The sequence below is a fragment of the Eubalaena glacialis genome, chromosome 3 (assembly GCF_028564815.1).
Source record: "Eubalaena glacialis isolate mEubGla1 chromosome 3, mEubGla1.1.hap2.+ XY, whole genome shotgun sequence".
Lineage (NCBI taxonomy): Eukaryota > Metazoa > Chordata > Mammalia > Artiodactyla > Balaenidae > Eubalaena > Eubalaena glacialis.
In genome coordinates, this window is record NC_083718.1 from 11,918,090 (window position 1) to 11,940,334 (window position 22,245).

Consider the following 22,245-nt stretch of genomic DNA (forward strand, 5'->3'; position numbering starts at 1 on the left):
CAATATCACTGATGAACATAGATGCAGTAATCCTGAACAAAATGCTAGCAAACAGAATCCAACAGCACATTAAAAGGATCATACAACAGGATCAAGTGGGGTTTATCCCAGGAATGCAAGGATTCTTCCATAAATGCAAATCAATCCATGTGATACACTGTATTAATATATTGAAGGATAAAAAACATATGATAATCTCAATAGATGCAGAAAAAGCTTTTGACAAAATTCAACACCCACTTATGATAAAAACTCTCCAGAAAGTTGGCATAGAGTGAACCTACCTGAATATAATAAAGGTCATATATGACAAACACACAGCCAACATCATTCTCAATGGTGAAAAACTGAAACCATTTCCTCTAAGATCAGGAACAAGACAAGGGTGCCCAGTCTCACCACTGTTATTCTACATAGTTTTGGAAGTTTTAGCCACGGCAATCAGAGAAGAAAAAGAAATAAAAGGAATCCAAATTGGAAAAGAAGAAGTAAAACTGCCACTGTTTGCAGATGCCATGGTACTATACATAGAGAATCCTAAAGATGCTACCAGAAAACTACTAGAGCTAATCAATGAATGTGGTAGAGTAGCAGGATACAAAATTAATGCACAGAAATCTCTTGCATTCCTATACACTAACAACAAAAAATATGGAAGAGAAATTAAGGAAACACTCCCATTTGCCATTGCAACAAAAAAAGAATAAAATACCTAGGAATAAACCTACCTAAGGAGAAAAAAGACCTGTATGCAGAAAACTATAAGACACTGATGAAAGAAATTAAAGATGATACAAACAGATGGAGAGATATACCATGTTCTTGGATTGGAAGAATCAACATTGTGAAAATGACTATACTACCCAAAGCAATCTACAGATTCAGTGAAATCCCTATCAAACTACAATTGGCATTTTTCACAGAACTAGAACAAAAAAATTTACAATTTGTTTGGAAACACAAAAGACCCCGAATAGCCAAAGTAATCTTGAGAATGAAAAATGGAGCTGGAGGAATCAGGCTCCCTGACTTCAGACTATGCTACAAAGCTACAGTAATCAAGACAGTATGGTACTGGCACAAAAACAGAAATATAGATCAACGGAACAAGATAGAAAGCCCAGAGATAAACCCACGCACATATGGTCACCTTAGTTTTGATAAAGGAGGCAAGAACATACAATGGAGAAAAGACAGCCTCTTCACTAAGTGGTGATGGGAAACTTGGACATCCACATGGAAAAGAATGAAATTAGAACACTCCCTAACACTATACACACAAATAAACTCAAAATGGATTAAAGACCTAAATATAAGGCCAAACACTATCAAACTCTTAGAGGAAAACATAGGCAGAACACTCTATGACATAAATCACAGCAAGATCCTTTTGGACCCACCTCCTAGAGAAATGGAAATAAAAACAAAAATAAACAAATGGGACCTAATGAAACTTAAAACTTTTTGTACATCAAAGGAAACCATAAACAAGACAAAAAGACAACCCTCAGAATGCGAGAAAATATTTTCTAACGAAGCAACTGACAAAGGATTAATATCCAAACTATGCAAGCAGCTCATGCAGCTCACTATCAAAAAAACAAAGAACCCAATCCAAAAATGGGCAGAAGACCTAAATAGACATCTCTCCAAAGAAGATATACAGATTGCCAACAAATACATGAAAGGATGCTCAACATCACTAATCATTAGAGAAATGCCAATCAAAACTACAATGAGATATCACCTCACAGCAGGCAGAAGGACCATCATCAAAAATTCTACAAACAATTAATTCTGGAGAGGGTGTGGAGAAAAGGGAACCCTCTTGCACTGTTGGTGGGAATGTGGATTAATACAGCCACTATGGAGAACAGTATGGAGGTTCCTTAAAAAACTAAAAACAGAGCTACCATATGGCCCAGCAATCCCACTACTGGGCATATACCTTGAGAAAACCATAATTCAAAAAGAGTCATGCACCACAATGTTCATTGCAGCTCTATTTACAATAGCCAGGACATGGAAGCAACCTAAGTGTCGATTGACAGATGAATGGATAAAGAAGATGTGGCACATATATACAATGGAATATTACTCAGCCATAAAATAAATGAAATTGAGTTATTTGTAGTGGGGTGGATGGACCTAGAGTCTGTCATACAGAGTGAAGTAAGTCAGAAAGAGAAAAACAAATACCGTATGCTAGCACATGTGTATGGAATCTAAAAAAAAAAAAAAAAAAAATGGTTCTGAAGAACCTAGGGCAGGACAGGAATAAAGATGCAGATATAGAGAATGGACCTGAGGACACGGGGAGAGGGAAGGGTAAGCTGGGACAAAGTGAGAGAGTGACATGGACTTGTATACACTACCAAATGTAAAATAGATAGCTAGTGGGAAGCAGCCACATAGCACAGGCAGATCAGCTCGGTGCTTTGTGATCATCTAGAGGGGTGGGATAGGGAGGGTGGGAGGGAGATGCAAGAAAGAGGAGATATGGGTATATATGTATATGTATAGCTGATTCACTTTGTTATAAAGCAGAAACTAACACACACACACACACACACACACACACACACAAAAAGACAGTATGGTACCGGCACAAAAACATAAATATAGATCTGATGAACAGGATAGAAAACCAAGAGATAAACCCACACATATATGGTCACCTTATCTTTGACAAAGGAGGCAAGAACATACAATGGAGAAAAGACAGCCTCTTCACTAAGTGGTGCTGGGATAAATGGAGAGCTACATGTAAAAGAATGAACTTACAACACTTCCCAACACCATACACAAAAATAAGCTTAAAATCGATTAAAGACCTAAATGTAAGGCCAGACACTATAAAACTCTTAGAGGAAAACATAGGCAGAACACTTCATGACATAAATCACAGCAAGGTCATTTTTTGACCCACCTCCTAGAGTAATGGAAATAAAAACAAAAATAAACAAATGGACCTCATGAAACTTAAAAGCTTTTGCACAGCAAAGGAAACTATAAACAATATGAAAAGACAACCCTTAGAATGGGAGAAAATATTTGCAAATGAAGCAACTGACAAAGGATTAATCTCCAAAATATACAAGCAGCTAATGCAGCTCAATATCAAAAAAACAAACAACCCAATCCAAAACTGGGCAGAAGGGCTAAACAGACATTTCTCTAAAGAAGATATACAGATTGCCAACAAACACATGAAAGGGTGCTCAACATCAGTAATCATTAGAGAAATGCAAATCAACACCACAATGCTGTATCACCTCACACTGGTCAGAATGGCCATCATGAAAAAATCTACAAACAATAAATGCTGGAAAGGGTGTGGAGAAAAGGGAACTGCACTGTTGGTGGGAATGTAAATTGATACAGCCACTATGGAGAACAGTATGGAGGTTCCTTAAAAAACTAAAAACAGTACTACCATATGACCCAGCAATCCCACTACTGGGCACCTACCCTGAGAAAACCATAATTCAAAAGGAGTCATGTACCTCAATGTTCATTGCCTCTCTATTTACAATAGCCAGGACATGGAAGCAACCAAAGTGTCCATCAACACACGAATGGATAAAGAAGATGTGGCACATATATACAATGGAATATTACTCAGCCATAAAAAGAAACGAAATTGAGTTATTTGTCGTGAGGTGGATGGACCTAGAGTCTGTCATACAGAGTGAAGTAAGTCAGAGATAGAAAAACAAATACCGTATGCTAACACATATATATGGAATCTAAAAAAAAAAAAAAGGTTCTGATGAACGTAGGGGCAGGGCAAGAATAAAGACACAGATGTAGAGAATGGACTTGAGGACGGGGACGCAGGGAAGGGTAAGCTGGGATGAAGTGAGAGAGTAGAATTTACACATATACACTACCAAATGTAGAATAGATAGCTAGTGGGAAGCAGCTGCATAGCACAGGGATATCAGCTTAGTGCTTTGTGACCACCTAGAGGGGTAGGATAGGGAGGGTGGGAGGGAAGCACAAGAGGGAGGGGATATGGGGACAAAAAATAATAATAAAAAAAAGTTATTTATCAAATCATGTAATACATTTAAATCTATTGAATTGTATATTACCTGTAATTATATATAATAAAAATTCAATCAAAAGTGATTACTTAAAGATTTTCATTATTAGAAAACTATATATTATATAATTTATGCCATAAGATTTTTGTTATTTATAATTTTCAGGAAAATATATATACATTTCCAATTATTTATGTTTATAGCAGAGACTTATGACTGTGACTAAGAAAAGACGTTTACTAATAAAAACGCTGTATATTAGTACAAAAATATGCAGGGATAGTGGAATGAGATGGTAGCTTCAAGTAGGGAACACACACACACACTGTTTTCACATTTATTGTTTTTAAAAGATGATATTAGATGCCGAATTGCCAGGATTAGATTCCATTGGTACATATAGATATGTGATGTAATATTTTTATTTTTAAATATAAATATTCATAATGCAACAGATTACCTACTTTTGGTCTATTTAATGTATTATAAAAATTTTAGATGGCAACTTTATCATGTTCAAGGGAGTCCTTAGTTTTTCACACTCCTTTAGGTAGTACATGAGCAAAGCAGCACTGAAAAACACTGGTCAGCTGGTCATTTTTACTTAGTTGTTTGTCTTGCTAGAACTTGTGTTTGTGTGATGCATATTACAATTTTCTTCATCTCTCAACAATTTCTTAAATTTCTTACATAATTTATTCACCACATATTGCTTCTTTCTTTTTCTTCTCATATCCTGGGGTTCCAATTAAATGTATTTTTAGACCTTTCAGTCCTGACCTATGTATCTTTTCTACTGTCTTCTGTTCTTTATATCCTTTTGCCATTTTATTATTCTGTGCCCAATATTTTTTCCGACATATTCCAGTTTGCTATTTATCTCTTCAACTGTGTCTGGTCTGCTGTTAAATTCATTAGTTACTTCCTTACTCCAATTTATATACTTTATTTGCAGAATTTCCATTTTGTTATAATTTATAATTTCCAGTTCTCTGTCAAATTGTCTGTTTTGTCATTTAATTTTTGATCAGGTGACTGAAATTAATTTGTAGCTCATATTTGATAACCCCTTTATCTGTCTAATTTATATGCTCATTATCTTTTATTGAATTCTGATGCTGTGCATGAAAATTTGTTCAAATAATTTAAAATTCTTGATGATGTTTTTTCTCCAGAGATTTACTTTTGTTTCCAGTAGTACCTCAATCTATTTTAATTGACCCATTTGAAAGTATGCTTTAGACCTGTGAAAGCTAATTTTTTCTTTGTTTGTTTAATTACTTCATGGGTATATAGCCCTTCTGTAGTCCAACAAATCCTGAGGAATTTCCTATCTTTATCATGGCTGGTTTGAAACTTCAGTATTTGTTTTGCTAACTGGACAAAACTCTAAAACAAAACCTATGTCCAATGTTTGGTTCACTCCTCAGGGATTCTTCTTGCCAGGTTAGTCCAGACATCCTCACTTTTATTGGACTTCAGATCCCTTTAAACAGATTTTTTTTTAATTGAAGTATAGTTGATTTACAATGTCGTGTTAGTTTCAGGTGTACAGAGAAGTGATTTGGTTCTATATATATATAGAACTGAATCTCTCTCTACATAATTTTTTAGATTCTTTTTCATTATAGGTTATTACAAGATATTGGATATAGTTTTCTGCACTATACAGTATAAACAGATTATTTTAATATATTATCTATATTTTCTAGTTGTTTCTAGTGAGAAGTTTAGTTAAAAAAACTGGTCCTCCAATACCGGATACATTCATGTTTTACTGTGTGGTTGTCAGCTTGTAGCAGTTTCCCTGCCTCATGCTCACTTTCACAGTATCCCCCAGGCTCAGAACTCAGCTTCCTTAGCCTTGTCTCATCACCAAGTAGACTTTCTCTAATAACAGTCTTATCAGTATTTTGTACTCTATTGTTTCTGTACCTAAAAAAAAAAAAAAAAAAAAAAGGTCTATAGGACAGCCCCCAGTCCCTCTGAGTTGTCTACCAAGGCAGTTCAAGTTTTCTCTCTAGGTATCAATTATTGTTTACGTTAGTGGTCTAGTTATAAAATTATAAAATTTTGAGTGGTCTGTCTGTAGAGCTCTTTTCCAAAAAATCTTTGTTATTTTTAGTGCAGGTTTTACAGAATGTCAGTTTCCTTTCTTTAGAGATAGATAAATACGTAGATGATAGATATAGATAGATAGATAGATAGATAAAGACAGATAATACAGCAGAAATCCTTGCATGTCTAAAACTGAACTCATCGTTTCTTGCCCCCAATCATTCCTCCTCAAATTACTTTTCCAGCCTTCTCTATTTCTGCAAAGGCACTATCATTTTTACAGACTGAAAATTATGACAATTATGACTTTGTTTATGACATTTTAAATGTAACATAAATTCTCTGAATTTCTTTTTGCTTTGGGGGGTGTTTTTTTGTAAAATTAAGGTTGACATAATCAGCGGGTTCCATATATCTGGTCCATAGACTGACAGTTACCTGCGATGTTAAAACATACAATATTAAAATAAGTATATTTGGACTCCTGAGTCGCATTAACAGAGACTCTGACTTTGTTTTTAACACTGAATGGCAGAATTGTCAGAAGCAATCACTAGATATTTCTCAACTATGCAGTAATTTGGTGACCCACAGGACTAATCATTTAAGAATATTTCTAGCTTTATCATTTTATTCCTTCAAGTCATTTGACATATTTCACCTGCCTTACATCAAATAAAGTAGTGTCTAGTAGATTCTCACTCCTCTTCTCCTGTCTCCTAAACTGCCTTTTGATCACCATTTCCTTAGTTTAGATATTTTTTAGTCTTCCGTCTAAACTGATCTTTTTTCTTTATATCTTCTATATCGAAATAACATACCACTCAGAGTACCTTCATTGTTAAACATCATTTAAATACAAATGAATTAATTCCATATACTTCACCCTGTTATGGGAACCCCGATAACATTACTCTAGATTTACTTTTCTAAGCAACTCACTCATTGCATTCTTATACTGCATGTGTATTAAAACAATACTACTAGTTGCTATTTTAAAAAATATATTCCGCAGTGCATTTGTGTGTGATGTTGTTAAGGTATTATCCTATGCCACAAAAAACCTCTCTTAATGTTGAAGCATATCCACGTGTCAAATACTGTTCCAGTCTACCTTTTTTATGGAACAATTAATCATACCTAGTGAAATATCTGTAACCCAACTCTAGTAGTTATTAAGTACTATTGTATAATATTATTACATACTTCTAATATTACATATTATATTACTTCTTTTATTTTTCCTAAGTGTATTGCAAGTACCTTTAGGGCAGAGATATGTTTCGGTCATCTTCATATTTGTACTTTCCCTAGAAAGTCTCTTCCAAATGGAAGGCATTCCATAAATGTTATTTATTTGAGGTAAAATTAAAATAAATAATAAAGTAAATATATAAGTGCTAAAAGTACTTTTCCTGACCCACCTATGGGAGAATTTACCTGAAAGAATGAGATAGGTATAATTGTCAAGATATTTACAAAGTAGATTTTTTTCCTAAATGCTAATTCACGATTTTAATTGAATTAACCTCATAGGTGATGGTTGTATCAAAAACTTGTGTTTTTTTTGTTTTTGTTAGAAAGGAGACATGTAAAAGTTGTAAAAATCAAATTTTGTAGTAAATAGCAATTAGGTATTGACTAAGTTTTCCCTTAGTTTTATGTTTATTTTATTACATTGAATATTTACCTTTTTGATTAGATTTTTCTATGTAGCAAGAAATGCTAAAATGTAAAAACTAGTAGAGATCTCCAAATGTTAATTTTATAGCCTCATTTTCATTTTTTATATTTTCTTAAGAGTTAGCAAATTTACTAAACTTGCTTGTAGAAAAGAAATAAACTGTATCGCTAAGGCTGTCTTAATACATGACAAGGAAATAAACTGTGAAATAATTAAATCAGTCTAATAGTTTCCCTGTAGTCAATCTAAGTGATCATATGAAAAATAAACTCATATAAAGTTATGTGTTGTTAGTGGCATGAGATAAGCATTATAGCAACATTTCATAACTATTTTGCTGATGCCACAAATCCTTTGTATTATGATATCTATGTAGATGTGAGCTGATAGAACATGAGCTAAAGGTATATGAAAATATTGAAAACCATATGAAATCAAGTAGTGTAAAATAAATGCATACATCTCTTTTCAAAAGTATGGGAAGATAGGTTCTATCTACATTATATAAAAATAACCAAATATTCTGATCAATTAACTCAAATGCCAATCAAATCAGTTTAAAAAACAAAATCAGATAGTCTGAGATATTAAACACCTCTATAATTTTCAGGATTCTTTTTTTTTTAATTTATTTAATTTAGTTATTTATTTTGGCTGCATCGGGTCTTAGTTGTGGCTCGGGTATTGTTTGTGGCATGCGGTGTCTTCATTGAGGCGTGGGGGATCTTTTCACTGTGGGCTGGCTCTTCGCTGTGGCGCTCAGGCTTCTCTCTAGTTGTGGTGTGTGGGTTTTCTCTCTCTAGTGTGGTGTGCAGGCTCCAGGGCGCATGGGCTCTGTAGTTTGCAGCACATGGGCTCTCTCGTTGAGGCCGCAAACTCAGTAGTTGTGGCACGCAGGCTTAGTTGCCCGGCGGCATGTGGGATCTTAGTTCCCCGACCAAGGATCAAACCTGCCTCCCTTGCATTGGAAGGCAGATTCTTTACCACTGGACCACCAGGGAAGTCCCAGTTTCCAGGATTCTTCAACAGTTCATGGAGTCAGTATATATTAAAAAGAATTATAAGTATTTGCAATTTTACAGACTTTGATAATTTTCTAATGATGGTTTTAAAATATGCATAAATACATAACAATATACTCAAATTTTGACTTTTTGTGAATATGTAGATATGTATTATGCTTTTTTCTTTATCAGAGTAAACTTACTGTTTTGGTTTGTTCTTTAAGGGCTGCAAGTACTCCTTCCAGACTACCTTCAGGAGCATTTTGTACAAGCAGCTTTGAGCTACATTGCTTGCAATTCAGAGGGAGAGTTTATCTGCAAGGACAATGACTGCTGGTGTCAGTGTGGTCCCAAATTTCCAGAATGCAACTGCCCCTCCATGGACATTCAAGCCATGGAGGAGAATCTTCTTCGCATAACTGAAACCTGGAAATCCTACAACATCGACTTTGAGGAATCAGGTAAGACATATATTTTATCTAACACTTCTAAACTTTGCCAAAAAAAATTACCATATTGAGAAGACTGTTTTACCCTTTTGTGAGAAACTCTTACATACTTGGAGAATTTTATTCAATGTATCCTTATTATTCTTTCAAATGGACATATGTATTGCTTTTATTGCCGGTTATTCAGTATTTTACTGAAAGCCTATATGGTACTTTGTGTATTGCTATGTACTATTGGCACTAGAACCTAGCCTGCTCTTGAGCTGATTTATTAGTCATTTAATGAAGAAAGTCCTTGCCTTTCTCAATATAAGAATTTAAATTGTTGGCTGAAAAGAAATGCACAACCTAGAAGTTGAGAATTATGTATTTATGTTTTATTCGGCGGATTTTCTGAGCACTTCAAGCCCAGGAGACAGGACTCTCAGATCGCTCTGAGGGAGGGCTCCAAAGAGGTAAAGGAGGAGCCGGGATATATAGGAGTTTTGCAAGACTCCTATATAGAGTCCAGGCAGTCAGAACAGTATCAAAAGATACTGTTAATTAAGGAAAACCAGGTATCTAAAGTTAAGGAATTTAGTGCTTTTCTGGGTATGGGAAGATGCAAAGTCAAAGCTCATTGAACTCTTTCCTTGATATGCACCTCAGCTATCTGGGGCCAGATAGCTGAGGTGCTATCCTGGCTTTAGGTGCCATCCTGGTGATAGAAACCTATCCTGTGCTTTCTCATCCTGAGCCTCCTCAGTGCGCACCGTAGGAGGGTGGCTGCAGAGGCTGATAGCTTGATAGCTGGTATCTTGTTTCCATCCTGAGTTCCCTCAGGGCTCACATCAGGGTGGCTGTAGTGGCTGAGGTGGCTAATGGCTGATGGCCACAACAGCCTTTGTTTATTGTTTATTGATATGGCAGGCGGCATTCTTAGTCCAGTACCTCTGATACCCATCTGGACTATTCCCATGGGCCCCGAGATTCACTTGTGAGGCAAGATCCAAAGTGTGAACGTTCTATACTTTCTTTACATTAAAGTGAATCTCATGCACGTGCACTTTCACTCAACTACTTATTTTTAAACCAAATTCAGATCAATTTTGACTTAATGTTTGTGCAGTTTGTTTTTGTTATTTCTGAATTTTTATGAGTGCATAATTGTGTTTTCAATATGGTTACTTATGGACTATGTAACCTGTAATGGCCTTCATTTCATAAAACAATGAACTTTAATAAAAGGTTAAGAATGCCTCAAAATGAAATGAAAAATATTGATAACAACATATATAATCATTCATGATAATAGAATAATAAAAATCCCCAGAATGTGGGGGATTTTTATTATTGACTAAATGCTACATAAATTATGTAGCATTTAGTCAAAAGTGTTGGACATGACTAACTTTCAAAGTGACAAGAGAGGTTTCAACTGCCAAGAGATCAGATTTATATGTTTGAATGTCATAATTTTTCCAGTGATTCATTTAACCAAGCACACTTAAAAATGATAATGAAATTTAACATACATTCACAATAAAAACACTTAATTTAGGCATAGAAGGAACATATTTCAACATAATAAAAGCCATATATGACAAGCCCACAGCTAACATCAGACAAGAAAAAACACAATTGATGGTTTCAAGAAACCCTCATCTTTTTGTGTAGTAGAACCACCAAATTATAAAGTAAAAGGGTAGGTAAATAGATTTAGAAAGAGTTAATAGATTTAGATTTTATTAAGATATATTTTCATCAAAGTAGTGTATAATAAATAATCCTCCTCTATTAGGGTAATATTTCTCTATATACAAATAGCAAAAACTGTCTAAGGATCAAAAAGTCATATCTCCTTGACATTGTTGAAATGCATTTATTTCTAACCTCAAATTCTTCTTTTGTTTTTCCAATAGAATACTCATAAGTAATGTATTGGAAATCTAATATGTTATATTCAAGTAGAACCATCTGATGTTAAAAATAATCATGAAATGCAACACTTTCAGATAATGTATAATGTGTTATACCAGGGAATCTTAGAAAGCCCGTATTTGTGGAACTCACATAGGATTGCCACCCCTATTATTTTGCCTTGAGACTATATTTTTAAAAATCACCAAATGAGCATTGGGTTTTTTGTTTCCAGGTGAAATGTAGTAGATTGAAGTAGGCCAATACTTCTATTGATAGTAACTAAAAAGTTGAATAATTTTTAAAATTATATTTTTAAAGACATAATAGATCATAAAAGTAACAACTAAATAGACTAAAATGGCGTGAGATGTGTGGGATCCATAGCTTGTTTCCTTCCTTTCTTCCTTTCTTTGTTTCTCTTTCTTTCTTTCATTTTATTCATTAATTTATTTAATTCTGAGAACAGAGCCTGAGGGCTTTGCATTTCCCCAGGCAGAGAGTGGCTGATGGGAGAAAGAAAAACCAACACACTTCTAGCGGTTATGGAGACTAGAATGACAAAATTCTGGACTCAGTGGGCCTAAAGAAGTTCAGTTTTACCACAAGATATTTGCTGAATTTCAGATAGTGCTGGATGCTAAAGAACTATTCAAAAGTCTTTTCAAACTTAATGAAGTTTACCGCAGACTTTAGGTGCTTAAGAGATAAAAACTCTCTAGAGGGAAGAGCTTGAAAATAAAACAGGGAAGGATGGAAAACCCCAGAGAGAATGAGGAAGTGACACTGTGTTTCTATAACTGCTTTCCCCTGGGGCACATTTATCAATTCAGGGCAGAGTTAGAAGCTGAGGGTCTAGGACTAGTCCCTGAAAAATGCTGGCATTCCAGGACAGAGAAATCAGAAGAAAATTTGGCAGTCATAGTAGATTAAAGTGAGAAAATTGGAGGCTTAAGGAGTTTTACATATATGACCAGTCTTCTCTTTAAGACATTTGCCTTAACCCATGTCAGATGTTCCTAAAGAGATAAACTGAAAACCTCTGAATGATAGCATTGCCTCTTCTGCAGTGTTACAGGCCTGAAGTAGCAAACGCTCACCAGGTCCTTAACTGAAAGTTCTGCAGGGCCATACCCTAAGAACAGGGGAGAGTCAGAGCCAGACTGAGTTCTCTACAAGTCTAACCCCACAGTGATATAGCTCATATCCTGATTTTTTTAGGATCAACTCCCTATAGTGTCTGTTAAATATGAAGAGAGTGACGTCTTGAGGAGGAAAACATTTTCTAAAATCTCTGCAATTTTTTTTTTATTTATGATGAACATAAAACTCTAATTTACAACGTATGTGAGCAGATAAGACCTTATGGCTAATATCAAAAAGAAACCAGGTAACAGATGTAAGATGATCCAGATATTGAAATTAATAGGAACAATTTTCAGATAATTGTTATTAAAATGCTCAAAAAATGAAAGGAAGGGAAGGATAAAGTAGATGGAGTTATTGAAAAGTTCACCAGAGATTTGGAATCTATACAACTGGACTAAAGGACCTTCTAAAACATAAAAATGCAGAATCTGAAATAAATAACTAAAAATGTTGTTTTCATAGGAGTCTTGGCATAGTGGGGAACAGGATTAGTGAACAGGAAGCGAGGTTAATGGAATAGATAGAAATGGAAGCAGTGAGAAAAGCAACAACGAAATATCGGATAGATGCATGGCAAGCATGTGAGATATGCATGAAATTTTTTTAAACTGAAAACTTCCAAATTCAACCTACAGATTCAAAAAGCACAGCAAACCCAAAGAATGATTAATACAAAGAAAACCACAGATAAGTGTATCATAGTAAATCTGTTGGAAAAAAGACAGAAAAAAATTCTTCTAACATAACTAGAGAAAAAAGACATTACTTTCATTGGACTCGCAATGAGCCTGACTTATCAAAACAAAAACAAAAACAGATTTTTGACATATTTAAAGTGCTAAAGAAAATAACAGTCAATCTAGAATTATGTAACGTTCCACAAGAGTTTCAAAAATGAAGGTGAAAATAAAGATGTGTTCAGACAAGAAATGCTACATGAAAACATAGACGTGTAAAGGGGAAGAGGAATTCTAGAGACGACAAATATACATGAGTAAATATAAGTGAATATCAACCTTACAAAATAATAATTATGAGGTGATGTGGACATAAAATATATGTAGGATTTTAATATATGATAATAGTGTTATAATGGGTGGTGAATGGAAAGAGTTAATATTCTACGTCTTCCAAGGTACTGGCATTGTTGAGGATGAGCTAAGAGATGTAATTTGCATTAGAGTGAAATAAATCAAGAATAATATAATCTCTGGAATATCTACTAAAATAAGAATGTTTAATTATAGTCAAGAAAATAAAATAAGATAAAAATTATTTGATCACTCCATAATAAGAAAATAAAGTAGAAAACAGGAGAAAAATCATCTGGGTCAAATAGATCAATTCAGCAGAAAGAGGAAGGTTTGGATTGTCTTTACAATAAATGTGTTGGGTCAGATTAATTCCACTGTAATGGTTATTATATTAAATATTCTATTTTCTTATTACACTAAATAGTCTAAATAAAAGACTAATATTGTAGGACTGGTGATTAATAATAATAAAAATAAATAAAAGACTATTTGCTGTTTACTAGACACCTGATAAAGACGTAGATAACCTGAGGTTGAATGGTGGAGAAATATGTAATGTTAACACTAGCCAAAAAGTACTAAGGTAAATTTGAAAGCAAGATACATTAATTGAGATTAAAAAATATTTCATAATAATAAAGTAGTCAATCCAACAGGAATCAATATCATAATTATTCATTTATATGAACTGCAAAATAAAAATTACATCACACCAGTTAAACGGGCAAGTAAGACTGCTAAAGACTCTTGTAATAAAGGATAGAGACTTACAATAGGGAAGGAAGATTGAACTCAACTCCTCTGATACAAAGGACAGGAGAATTTTTAAAACACTGGGATTAGCTCATGGAAAAGTACCAGAGGACAATAGCAGGGAGAATGGTCGACATTTCTGCAGTATCAGTTGTAACTTCTCCTCTTTCATTTCTTATTTTGTTTATTTGGGTCTTCCCTCTTTTCTTCTTGGTGAGCCTGGCCAGGGGTTTGTCAATTTTGTTTACCCTTTCAAAGACCCAACTCTTGGTTTTATTGATTTTTTCTATTGTTTCTCTAATCTCTATTTTGTTCATTTCCTCTCTAATCTTTATTATTTCCTTCCTTCTGCTAACTTTAAGTTTTGTTTGTTCTTCTTTTTCTAATTCTTTCAGGTGGTAGGTTAGGTTCTTTATTTGAGATTTTTCTTGTTTTTTGAGGAAGGCCTGTATTGCTTTGAACTTCTCTCTAAGAACTGCTTTTGCTGCATCCCATAGATTTTGTATGGTTCTATTTTCATTGTCATTTGTCTCAAGGTATTTTTTAATTTTCCGTTGGATTTCATCATTGACCCATTGATATTTTAGTAGAGGGTGGTCCACCTGATTAGGCCATCTGTATTTGCTAATTGTCCCTTATTGAGGTTGGTCTCCTACTTTTCCACAGAGACTGGGAGAAAAGCATACTATCTCCTTTTCCTTTGATGATTCCAAGTCAAAGGGATGACTCCTAGATCCTTGAGAATGACATATCTCATTTGAAGAAGATTTACTTCTTTAAGGGACAAAGAAATACTTTACAATTGCAAGTTCTCTAAAGAAAAGGGAAGTCAGGGAAGAAACCTGTTTAAACTTTAGTGAAGCTGTGGCGAATGTTCAGGCTGCCTTGGTCAATACTTAAAAGCAGAGCCCCAAAAACCATGAAGATAAATTGACAGAACTAAAAGGAACAAAAAACACATACAGAATCATAGTGTGACATTTTAACATGCTTATTTAATATATGAAAGAACAAACAAATTGAATATCAGGGAAGATTTATTGAACTTGAAAAGGAAGTTAACAGACTTGACTAAAATAAAATATATATGACTCTCAACAACAACAAAAATATAGAATTCACATTTTCCCAGTGCTCATGAAATATTTACCCAGTTTTTCCACATGCTGAATCATAAAGTAAGCCTGAACAAACTCCAGAAGTTTGAAATTATTTAGAATATGTTTTCTGACCATGATGGAATCCAACTGAAATCAGTAACTAGAAGATAAATGGGCAAACTTCATCTGCCTGAGAATTAAATGCTAAGCTTCTAAATAATCTATGAAAAAGAAGTTAAGTCAAAAGTTTAAGTCAATTAAAAAATTGTAAAAAAGAGAAAATATGTTGAACTGAACAATAAAGAAAATAGGACAAATCAAAACTTGTGTAATTCAGGTAAAGGATTGTTTCAAGAGAAAGTTATAGCCTTAACGTATAATTTAGAAAAGAAAAAAGCCTGGAAATCAAGTATTTAAGCTTTTGCCTTAACCATTTAAAATAATAAATATTTATATTTCCCTTTAATTAAAGAGAAGAAACAAAGACAATAGGAAAAATTAATATGATTGAAAACATTTAGGAGGTAGAGAAAATCCAGAGTCAAATGGTGGTTTTCTGAAAAGATTAATAAACTTAATAATTACCAAAAGTAATCAAGAAAAAATTGAAAAATATACAAAATTGCTATGACAGGAAAGTGAAAGGACACATCACTAGAGAGACTACAGAAATCATAAAAATTTTGAGGACATTATACAGAACTTTACACCAATAAATTGACCAATGTGGATGAAATAGACGCATTTTTCCAAAAGTAAATTTACCAAGTTTGACAGAAAAAGAGATGAAGATTAAGTTATTCATTGTATCAGAAAAAAATGTATCTAATTATTAAAATGTTTCCCCCAAGGAACTTCTTTCAGAAATAGAATAAGAAAATTATTATGATCAGCAATGCAAAATTTCTAACAAAATATAATTAATTTTTAGAGAGCAATACATAAAAATAATACTATATTATGACTAAATGAATTTTATTCAAGATTAATTTGTTTCAAAATATCTATCAGATTTCATCACAAACGAGAAATAGAAAGGATCATGTGAACATTTCACAAAATTCAGGGAAAAAAAACACTTATTCATGATTTTTAAAAAAATCTTTGAACAAACTTGGAATTCTGGAACCCTCCATATTTTAACAATTTTTACAAAAACTTCATGTATAATGGTGAAAATTTGAACAGTTTCCTCCTTAGAGCAGGAATGAGATACTGATATCCATTCTCACCACTTTTATTGAAAAATGTACACAAAGTTCTAGGTAGTGTAGTTAGGCAAGAAAAAAAGAAAGGCATAAATATTGGAAAGGAAGAATAAAATTATCATATTCAAATATAATATGATTTTGTACATAGAAAATTCAAAAGATAAACTATTTTGAATAAATAAGTGAATTTAGCAAGTTCACAGCATAAAAGAGCATACGAAGTAATTTCTACAGCCATATACCACAAATTTAAAATGGAATTGTTAAAGGTGATAGCATTTACAAGAGTAACACAAAAATATCAGATATCTTGAAATAAATCTAACAAAACAGCACTTTTTAGAGATGTAAAAATATCCACACTGAAAAAGACAAAATATATGTGAGAAAAAAAAAAGGAAGACCTAAGTAGAGGACCATATCATGTTTTTGGATCTAAAGACTCAAAATGTAAAGATGTCAAGTCTTCCCAAAATAATCTATTCAACACATTTCTAATAAAACGTCTTATAATTCTCCCCCCATGCCAGAAATTGGCAAGCTGATTCTAGAGTTTATATAGAAATACAGTAGACTTAGTATAGCCAAGACAATCTTAAGTAGAATAAATCTGGGAGACTATTAGATACTTAAAGCTTATAAATTGTGGGAAATTAAGAATAGACATACTGACCAATGGAAGAGAAGAGTGTCCAGAAAAAGATCTACATATATATGGCCTTCTGATTTATGTTTAAGGTGACCCTGCAGTGCAGAGGAAAAAAACAGTATTTTCCATAATACTGGGTCATTTGGACATCTATGCATAAAGAAAATGAATCTTTGCTCATCACACCAGAAAATTCAATCCCAGATTGATTGCTGATCTAAATACAAAAAGATAGAAATAGAAAGAAATATAAAAATAGAAAAAAAATAGAAAGAAATATGAAAATAGAAAAAAAATAGAAAGAAATATAAAAGCTTGAGAGGAAAGCATAGGAGAAGATCTTCCTGAATAAGCAAAAACGTTATGAACAGAATTTCAAATACTAAGTGTAAAAGACAAAAAATAAATTTGAATACAACAAAATTTAAAACTTCTATAATCAAAAGACACCATTAGAATATATTTGCAATACATTTGTCAAACAAAGAACTCCTATGGAGAATATATACAGAACTCCTTCTAATCAATAAGAAAAATACAGACAAAGCAATAAAGAAATGGTCAAACTATTTCAACACCTTGCAAAAGAGGAACTTCAAATGATAAGAATCATATGACAAAGTGTTCAATGGCATTAGTCATCAGAAAAACGTAAATAAAGCCATAAAGCTGTCATATGATATCACTACACATCTACCAGAATGGCTAAATTTACAAAAAAAAAAAAAGAAAAAAAAACAAGAAAAGGAAAGAAGGAGTGGAGAGACGGAGGGAAGGAAGGAGAGACAGAGAAAATAAGTGAAAACTTAAAACAACTGGAACTCTCACATAATAATGGTGGGTGTGTGTAATTAATATTTTTTCTCTTTGGAAAAAATATTTGGCAACATCTACCAAAGGCAAATGTATCATATCCTATGACCCAGCAATTTCGTTCCTAGATAGAAACCCAAAAGAAATATTTGTATATTTGCAACAACAAATATACAAAAATGTACAAGAATGTTCACAGTAGCATTATTCTTAACACTCTTAAAGTGGAAACCACCAAATACTCGTCCACAAAGATAAAGTAAAAAATTGTGGTATATTTACACAATGGAATTCTATAAAGCAAAGGGAATAAGCTATCCATCCAGAATGATAAGAATAAATCTCTCAAACATCAAATTGAACAAAAGAAACCAGATTGAAATATATATATATATTTATATATAGTGTATATATATATATACTATACTATATATATTTATATATAGTGTGTATACATACTATATAGTGTATATATGAATATATATATATAATATATAGTGTGATTCCATTTATATTAAGTATAAAAACGGGCAAAGTTGAGCTGTGCTATTCCAAATCAGGAATATGGTGCCATTGCTGAGGCAAGGGCTGATGTGATGGATAGGGTCTGGGTGTCTTATTTGGTGTTAAAAACTCAAGATTCCTTGCTCCATAGGCTGGCTACTGTAGTATGTTGGGTTTCTGAAAATTCTCTGGGTTTATACTTATGTGCATTTTACTGTATTTATATCATAATTTAATTAAAAATTTAAAAATAAGAACAAGAATTTTGACATTAAATAATCTGAAGAACATAATCTCAGAAAAATTGAATGAATCAATATTTTTAAAGTTTGCTACATATTATATGCCTAAATTTGTAGTAAATTGGTCAAAAATTAGTCAGAAATATTCAATGTCCAGAGGTTTTGAACTACTACTTAAAAGCTAGTACTATTAATAAAATCAGACGTTTTAATCTTAACTCATATTTGGGTTGCCATCTTAGGTTTAAAACCAGACTCTTACCATAACGGTTCAGTTGTATTAATGTTAGGACAACAATGATTTACAGGACAAATCTGTTTTTTTGCATGATATCTCTGAAACTGTCTCTAAGATTGAAAATGTTTGTATTTAATTATTTGTTCCAATTGGTATCCAGTGTATTTAGCTGATTCATATTTAACTGGAGGAGTGACCCTACTTTGCTGTAAATTTTATGACCCATTCTAGATAATATTGAGGGTATTCTTTTATCAATTTCAATGTATAGATAGTTAAAGAATGAATTGAAAATTTTTTTTAGTACATTAGCTCTTTGGCAAAACCTTATTCACTCTTGGAACTAAACGACTGATTAACACATTCTATTTTTACTGGACTACTTTCAAAAGTAGTGAAACCTGTGCATGAGCATGCCTGATAGTTTTAAGAAGAGCTTTTGTTTTTGAGAAATAAAACTTTTTTTGCCTCATAGAGTTAAACAAAATACAAGAAGTAATGAGGCAGAGATTGCACTGGGAAAAGATTTCTAAATTGTTCTCACCACCCACAGACACCTTTAAGTTGATAGACTATAGTCTCAGTACCTTGATGGTAAGGAAATGCACCAGCTTATTTCATTTTCCTGGTGATTGGGAAAGCAGTGACACTGGGTGCAAGCAAACTCTTTAGAGATTTCCTTGAATTTTAGGTAAAATACATAGTTATTTGTGTATTTTTATCTACAAGCCTAAAATTCAAATCCAGGCGTATTCTAGACAGACAATACAAATTGCGCTGGCAATTTAGGTTACTTTCAAACATTTAATTCAAATTAACTTGAATTTTTTTAAATTTTAAATTTGCATTTAAAATGCAAATAATGTATCTGAAGGTTATTTTTATTGAAGCTGAGGAAGAAATAAGTTTGTATCTGTTATTTTATAAAAATAGAATAATGCATCGACATTTAGGAAATTCTTCCTTAAACACAAATTACAACATACGTGTGGAAGTGTATAAATTAGAGTGCACAGAGTAACCATACAGAATGAGAATGCCAGTCACAACACAAAACGAAACAAAATATATTGCGAATTTTATTGGGTCAGGATAACTTGTTTGTAAATATCTTTCTGTTGTATGTGTTTTCTATTATCACCAAGAGTAAAAGTCAAACAGTAGATCAGATTAGCATATAATGCTAAGCTATTTTTTTATTTGATTATATATGATTCATTTTGTTCTGTAAAAAAAGTCCTGGAAAATACACCTTTCACACCCTGCAAATAAAAATGTCAGAAAATTCCAAAATAGAATGCATTTCTCTTCTCATATCTTGCCATCTGAGAGACGTATTGGTTGAGAGAACTATATTTTAAACAAATCTATCCATTCTCTACCTTTACATTTTCAGAAACAAATGAATGTTGTTTAATAAGAAATAATGATGGCATATATATACCATTGATTAAAGTGAAAGAGAGGATATAGGATAAAAATTCAGGGAAAGATATAGAGAAAAATAGAGACAGAAAAAAGAAAAAAAAAGGAACTCACATGCACCCTCACAGTAGCAGTGCCGAACAAAAACTGGTTTATATATTATATTTAATTAGATAAAAAGAAAAATTTTGTTACCAATTACTTAGAGACAGCTTCTACCCAGATCTGGATCAAGGATTCGAACCTAATGAAAAAACTGGAAGTCCTTACAGTTTTACTGATGCATCTAAATGATTAACCACAATTTACTTTAATTTGGATTACGCAACCATTTACCAAAATTGCCAGAAAAATTTTAAAAACCACTAAATAGATAACAATGTGGTATTTTCCCCATATGATATTCTGAATTATCCTCAATTCTTTTGGGGATGAATAAGAAACTTAATTATTTAAGCTGTAACTATGTAATATGATGATACAAGTAATAAATAATCTTAAGAAAAAAATAAAGAGCTTGGTTTACAGAGAACATAAATCTTTTAGAAATTTTTGATATGATTTCTTTACTCTTTAGCAAAATGGTGTTATCACTGGTGTATAGGAAATCTAAGGTGTATTGTATGCTGTCCACATAGATCTTTATCAGCATCATGTCCTATTAAATGTAAGGATACTCATTTGATGAACCAAGAATGGCAGCTGGAGGCCACCTGGTAATGAAATTGTCTAGGTGTTACTTTTAGAGAATACTGTCCATTTGACACTTCATCTGAAAATGGATAAACTTTCTAATGCTGTAATGGCAAAATGTAGAATAAAAGTTGGGTTAACTTTTATACTTAACTTTCGTAAGTTTTAAACTTACAAACTTTAAAAAAATAATGTATTTCTTCTTGTTATTTTTATGTAGACTTCTTAATTTTCTTTCACGAAAACAGTTTCTCCCTCAGATGATATTTAACTACGAGTTTATGGGAAAAGGACATTTTCCAGGGAAAATAAGTATATCTAAATAAAGCATTTGAAGTTTAACTAACAGTCCACTTTACATATTATAACTTTAATAAAAACCTACTGTTTCCTCTCAGTGTTCTATCTCTTTCCTTGACACTGAAACATCCTGATTTTTCTTTGAGGAACTCCCACTCCCATTCTTAGTATTGCACAGTTTATGAGATTGAGCTCATACTGAGATCCAGAATTGCTCTCTGATTAATGCAAGCAAATCACAAGAATCCATTCCCCCAGCTTCAAAGATCAGTTCAATATACATGAAAAATTGGGTCAGTGAGACCCAGAAATATATTTCCTAGGAGTATCTCAGAGAGACAAAAGATTCTCTTTTTCCACAATAGCTATAGGAAGTGCTCTACATTTTTCTTCTTAGATATGAAAAAATAACATAGTCAGAAGAGCTTTAGAGAACCATCTTGCAACCACAGGAGATGCTTGAGCAATGCAAGGTGGAAAACATTGGGAATCAAAGGTGATTTTAAATCTTAAATTTCACATGCTTTTTGGCCCGCAGTCATAGTTTCTTTGGCATTACAATTCGTGTATAAGTTTACTTTTATCCATTTGAGCTCAGTCAGTTCCATGGACCAGTTGTTACTGAGTCCAAGCTCATACTGCTCGTTGCACGACAAGCCAGTAAATCAAGAAATGAGTTGTTAGGGCAAGGAATAGCGACTTTATTTGGAAAGCCAGCAGAGCAAGAAGACGGTGGAATAGTGTCCCAAAGAACCATCTTACCAGAGTTAGAATTCAGGCTTCTTTTATACTAAAAGGGGAAGGGGTGTAGTTGGTTGCTGCCAACTTCTTGGTGTCAGAATCCTTTGTTCTTGCAGCTGTCTACGTAGGTCAGGTCACGATGTTCCTGTAAACCTTGGATAAGGCAAATATTATTCTCTGTTTTGCAACTTTTAATCTCTATATGAATGGAAAACTGTTATACCTTTGAAGGTCAGAGCCTTAAGAATGG

The 22,245-nt window shown here is 33.0% G+C and overlaps 1 protein-coding gene across 2 annotated transcripts in view; it reads left to right on the top strand.

The window, feature by feature from the left end:
- Window positions 1-22,245, top strand: part of BRINP3 (BMP/retinoic acid inducible neural specific 3) — a 419,565-nt gene that overhangs the window by 275,457 nt on the left and 121,863 nt on the right. For both annotated transcript variants that reach the window (XM_061185297.1, XM_061185298.1), the window contains one exon: window positions 9,020-9,256. In XM_061185297.1, coding sequence (XP_061041280.1) covers window positions 9,020-9,256 — 237 coding nt within the window. The remainder of the gene's footprint in view (window positions 1-9,019; window positions 9,257-22,245) is intronic.